This window comes from Poecilia formosa, unplaced genomic scaffold (genome assembly GCF_000485575.1).
Source record: "Poecilia formosa unplaced genomic scaffold, Poecilia_formosa-5.1.2 Scaffold642, whole genome shotgun sequence".
Lineage (NCBI taxonomy): Eukaryota > Metazoa > Chordata > Actinopteri > Cyprinodontiformes > Poeciliidae > Poecilia > Poecilia formosa.
The window spans coordinates 78477-83863 of NW_006800581.1; the positions used below are offsets into that span (position 1 = coordinate 78477).

General features: G+C 44.7%; 2 protein-coding genes across 4 annotated transcripts in view; one reads left to right on the top strand and one right to left on the bottom strand.

The window, feature by feature from the left end:
• Window positions 1–884, bottom strand: part of abt1 (activator of basal transcription 1) — a 2689-nt gene extending 1805 nt beyond the window's left edge. Inside the window, exons 1-3 of one of the 3 annotated variants that reach the window (XM_016665980.1) lie at window positions 555–742; window positions 282–359; window positions 44–227 (exon numbers count right to left, since the gene is read on the bottom strand). In XM_016665980.1, the coding sequence (XP_016521466.1) occupies window positions 44–227; window positions 282–359; window positions 555–638 (346 nt within the window). In that variant the 5' untranslated portion in view covers window positions 639–742. The other 2 variants (XM_007541918.2, XM_016665979.1) reach the window with 2 other exon arrangements.
• A 702-nt stretch (window positions 885–1586) lies between these two features.
• rad51c (RAD51 paralog C) lies at window positions 1587–5162 on the top strand. The gene is made up of 4 exons (XM_007541920.2): window positions 1587–1858; window positions 2951–3173; window positions 3961–4177; window positions 4307–5162. The coding sequence occupies exons 1-4, from the start codon at window positions 1726–1728 to the stop codon at window positions 4805–4807; spliced, it is 1074 nt and encodes a 357-aa protein (XP_007541982.1). The 5' UTR covers window positions 1587–1725; the 3' UTR covers window positions 4808–5162.
• Window positions 5163–5387: the final 225 nt, after the last annotated feature.

Genomic DNA, 5387 nt, shown 5'->3' on the forward strand with positions numbered 1-5387 from the left:
GTGTGTGTGTGTGTGTGTGTGTGTGTGTGTGTGTGTGTTGTACCCTCTGGCTGCAGGAAAATGCGTCCGATCTCTCCGTAGGCTGACAGCAGGTTCCTCAGGTGTTTGGGGCGGAGCCTGGGAGGAACGTGGCCCAGGTAGATGATACCTGGAACACACTTCCTCTCCTTCTTCTTCACCTCATCATCAGCAGCAGCAGCAGCTCCTTTCTGCTCACTGGCTGCTTCCTCTTCGGTCTGACTGCTCGTCCTCCTCTGCTCCTCTTCCTTTTCTTCCTCCACCTCCTCTTCCTCCTCTGGACTCTGACCTGTTGTCTTCCTCTGTTTCTCCTCTTCCTCTCGCCTCTTCATCTCTGTGATCTACAGGCAGAGAAACATGTGACTCCATGTATCCAATCAAATCAGTGTCATTATCTCAGTAGCTCCGCCTGGTGGAAACACCGAGTTCAACAGGAAAAAGCGTAAATAATCCAGGAGACAATAATAAACCTTCCGATTGATCTCTGGATTCATCTTCCAGAAAACAAAACATAAAATCAGGTTTTAAACTTGAACCTCCTTCAACAAACAGGAAAACATCCTGAGGAGGAACCCAGAGGAACCTTCAACCCTCCAGTCAACATCCAGCAAAACTTCCATCTGGACCCTCAGACTGCAGCGCTTCCTCCAAACTCAACTTCCTGTCGGAAACTCAGGCAACTTCCGGTTTCCTCTGCTGCGGGTCAGCCTGCTTATTATCAATAACTAATGAACTTACCTGATCAACCAGCCGCAGATCGATCCTTCATCAACAAACCGACTCACGTGGAACTACCGTCGCGTCCGACTGACGTCACTAAAGTTGCAACGTAGATTCCTGATCTTTTCAAAATAAGTTGAAGCTAAATATTTTAAACACGGAATAAATTAATTTTCTTTTAGCATTAATTCTCATTGTTGTGATTTTTTATGTAATATTTAAAATATGTAAAAACAAAGTGAATTCAGGAGAAACTGAATATTAATTCAATTTATCAGCAGTAGTTTAATACAGAGATGAGTAGCAACAAATTTATTGTTGAAAAATGAATTTTAAGAGTAGTTTTACTGCACTATCCTTTTTTACGTGGGTAATATACATTAAAACTGAAAGTACTTCATCCGGTTCTAAAATACACACTACTGCAAATATTGGTTTGATGAGTTTTAAATTTATTTGGACATGTTTCTTCTATTTTGATGTTTTATTTTGTATTCATACTATTCCTTCATATAATTTATAATTTTCCAGAATTTGGTCATTACAAGATTAGATAACAGACCGTAAACTGAATAAAAAAATAAATGTTTATAAGTCTGTTTGTAATTTAACCATCACTGTTCCCAACGAGTTTTCACATCCCTGCTGGTATTTCCACATTTCTGTTGATTTCACAGGTTTTGTTTTTGATAACTGCGTAGTACTTTGTATTGATGGAGTGAAGAAGAGCAAAGTGAAATGGACACTTTAAAGAAGTCTCCATTTCCATGATTAATTTGATCCATATAATAATTTTATAGCAATCTAAATGTTTCACAAATATTAAATTTATTATTTTTATCTTGATTGTTGTTGGATGTCTAAGCAATTATTTTAGAAATTAAACAGATTTAAAATCAAAACATCTGAACCCAGCAGCAAAGCGGAAATCCTGCGGCATTTATTTTGAAAAATAAAAGCGGAAGTGCTGGGAGGAAGCGGGCTGCCATGAACGCGGTGAGGATGAGGAGGCCCGTCTCCAGTTTGAGTTTGGGCTCCAGTTTGAAGGGAAAGCTGGTGAGAGCTGGTTTCCAGTTCGTCACAGATCTGCAGGACCTGAACCCGGAACACCTGAGCGCAGGTAGAGCGCCTCTGGCGGCGGAAACACGTCATCTCATGACGTCACAACGTTTCGAGGCATCTAGTTTTCCACCTTTTTAAAAATGTTTCATATTAAGGTTAAAACTGTTTTTCTCCATAATTTGTCTTTTGTTAAAGTTAAAGTAGAAACTAAATAAAGTTACGATTAAATTTGTTCTGTCACAGAAATTCTGGAAAAAAGGACATTTTATAGAAAATATACAATATTTTTTTCTATAGAAAATATTTTTCTATTTATAGAAAAATCTAAATAATATCTGTTATTTAGATTTTATAAAGAACAAAATCTTATGTCTAGTGTCATCAAACCAACTCATCACTTGGTTTAATGAGATTGAAGCTCATAACAAGCTGAGCGGATGGAAGGTTCTGATAACTTGTATCAGCTCAGGTTCTGGTTCTGGTTCTGTGATTGGTCCAGTTGACCCTTTATGGATAAAGACGATTTTTTTTCTTCATTCAATCTGAGATGGAATAAAAGCTGAAGTGATCAGTGATTGGATTCACCATCAGAATCTGGATCAAATGTGATCCAAATATCAATTTGATTTATTACTGGCAGATATTATTTTTATATTTTTTATCTTTTTTTATGTCTAGCACAAAAAATTATGCAAAATATAATTTAAAAAAAGAAAATTGATTATTGTTAATGTTTTGTCATTTTTCACCTTCTTGTTTTACACAAATCCTATAATTAAGTTCTTATAAAAAAATCAAGCATAAAAACCAGTAAACTGTGATTAATTAAAGCGATTAATTTACAGGAGGTTGTGGTTCTGTTCTGTGTGTTGGAGTTTCATAATTTTATATCTATTTATTAAAATTTCATAGAAAAAAGAACAAACGACTTTTTTAATTTCTTTATTTTAATTATGTAAATTAAACATTAAAGATGTTTTTTTTTATCCTAAAGTTAAATTTTTTAATAAGATCAGCAGAAGTTATAAGAAATCAGCTTTTGTCTTAGTATGTTATTTTCAGTAACAAGTATTTCATGTTACTGATGACATCACACTGCTTTCCTAATGACTGAAATCTGAAATGTTGCTCTGATTTGTCATGTGTGCAGAGGCTGGAGTCTCCCAGCAGGAGGCGCTGGAGGCACTGCAGGCTGCCAGCTCGGGGCACGCCGTTGCCCCGGTGACGGCTCTGGAGCTTCTGCAGAAGGAGGAGGAGTTCAGGAACATCGTGACGTTCTGCTCCCCGCTGGACGAGGCGCTCGGAGGAGGAGTTCCTGTCGGGAAAGTGACGGAGATCTGCGGAGCTCCAGGAGTCGGGAAAACACAGCTGTGGTCAGAAAACACACACCTGGTCACACACCTGGTCACACACACTGCAGGTCGTGAACAGGCGTTTCCTCTCATGACCTGGAACGTGTCTTCAGGTCTGGACACGGTTGGAAGTAACAGCCTCACAACAATCACACCAAGAGGGTTGTTGGGTCATCGATGAGGTCATGAGGGTCACCAGTAGGGTCGCTAAGGTCACTAATGAGCCAGTTGAGGTCACTAATTGGGTCGTTAGGGTCAATAGGTGGTAAGGGTCAATGATGAGCTTGATAAAATCTGTAATTTGAATATTTCTGCATTTCTGTGTTCAGAGCTGGAATGCAGCCTGACAGTCCAACTTGTCCCTAAAGACGCCATGTTTTGGTCTCAGGTCCCAAGCTGTGATTGGCTGATAAACAGCCAATCAGAAGCCATCAGGTTCATCCTGTGAGCCTCAGCAGGTGATGGCAGGATGAACGCTGAGGTCAGATCCTGTTTATCTTAAACTAATTCCTCCAGACTGTCCAGCGTGTGGACATCCTGTCCGCAGTCCAACTGTCCCAGACCACTCCCTGTCCTGTGGGGGGCGCTGCTGCTCTATGAAACTTTACTACCAACCAGACCCAGAACCGGGTTCCTCTGAAGAAACGGGTTCATTTCAAATCTGGAATCAGTTTGGAAAGAAACTTAGACCAGTTTAAGCTGATGGTTCTGATTCTGACTGGTTCTGGTTCTGGTTCTGACTGGTTCTGGTTCTGACTGGTTCTGGTTCTGACTGGTTCTGGTTCTGATTCTGACTGGTTCTGCCCAGCCTGCAGCTGGCCGTGGATGTCCAGGTGCCGGCGGTGTTCGGCGGTCTCGGGGGTCAGGTTCTGTTCGTGGACACGGAGGGCGGGTTCCAGGTCCAGAGGCTGGTGGACCTGGCCGGCGCCGCCGTGCACCACTGTTCGCTGCTGGCTGAGGATGAGGAGCAGCGCGTTGCCATGACGACCTTCACGGTGGAGACCATCCTGTCAAACGTCTTCCTGGTAGGTCGGGTTTCCTGGTTCTGCTGGTTCTGTTGGGCCCGGTGCCTTTAATCAGCCTACAGCTGACTGCTGTTGCCAGGGTAACCCTGAGGCAGCAGGGCTCTGATTGCCGTGTGTGTGTGTTCTCAGGTGCGTTGCCGTGACTACGTGGAGCTGCTGGCCGAGCTGCACCTGCTGCCTGACTTCCTGTCGGACCGGCCGAGGCTCCGCCTCCTCGTCATCGACAGCGTGGCGTTCCCGTTCCTGCACATCCATGACGATTTGTCCCAGAGGACACGCCTCCTCCAGGGCCTCGGCCTGCGGCTTATCGCTGCGGCGACGGACCACAACATCGCCGTGGTAACCACCAACCACATGACTACGCGGCTGCGCAGCAGCCATGTGCAGCTGGCGCCGGCGCTGGGCGACCTCTGGGGTCACGCCCCCTCCATCAGGCTCCTCCTCCGGTGGGAGGAGTCACGGCGGTTGGCCTCCATCATTAAATCCCCGGGTCACATGGACGCCACCGTCCAATACCAGATCACCTGCCAGGGCTTCAGGGACGCTGACCAATCAGAGCGGCCGCAGAGCAAACGGCCTCGAACTCAGACCGACCAATCAGCTTCCAGCAGGGAAAACACTCGCACATGATTGGTCAGGGAGTTTCAGCCAATCAGAGATCAGAGCCTGAAGTTCTCATTGGCTGAGAGGAAGTCCAGTCCAGTCCAGGTGTGTTTGCTGCATTTACCTGCTCTGCTCCGGCTTAGCCCCACCCCCTGCGTGATGTTACTCAGGTGAGACTGCAGCAAATCCAGACAAAAAAACTTTAACCTGATCCTGGAGCTGCAGGAGTCCAGGTGTGTCCAGGTGTGTCCAGGTGTCTGAACCCAGAACTCTCCAGCTGCTCCTCATCGCCTCCATCACCTGTCTGTCGCCGTGGTAACTGAGGCTTTCTGGATGTTTTGTTGAAGAATAAATAGATGATTTTCTCTTCATTCATGTTTTATTTCCGTTCATGGAGTTCCGGTCGGTTAAAATCCAGAAACACTTTAAAATGTTTAACGTTAAACCAGAAGAGTCTAGACTAGCGGTTCTCAACGTGGGCGGTACCGCCCCCCAGGGGGCGATCAGAGTACTGTAGGGGGCGCTGGAGGACATTTTTACAAGAGGGGGGCACTCGGCTTCCTCTAGGGAGCGTTTGGTCGAAGGTAAACTTTACACCTTAAATGCA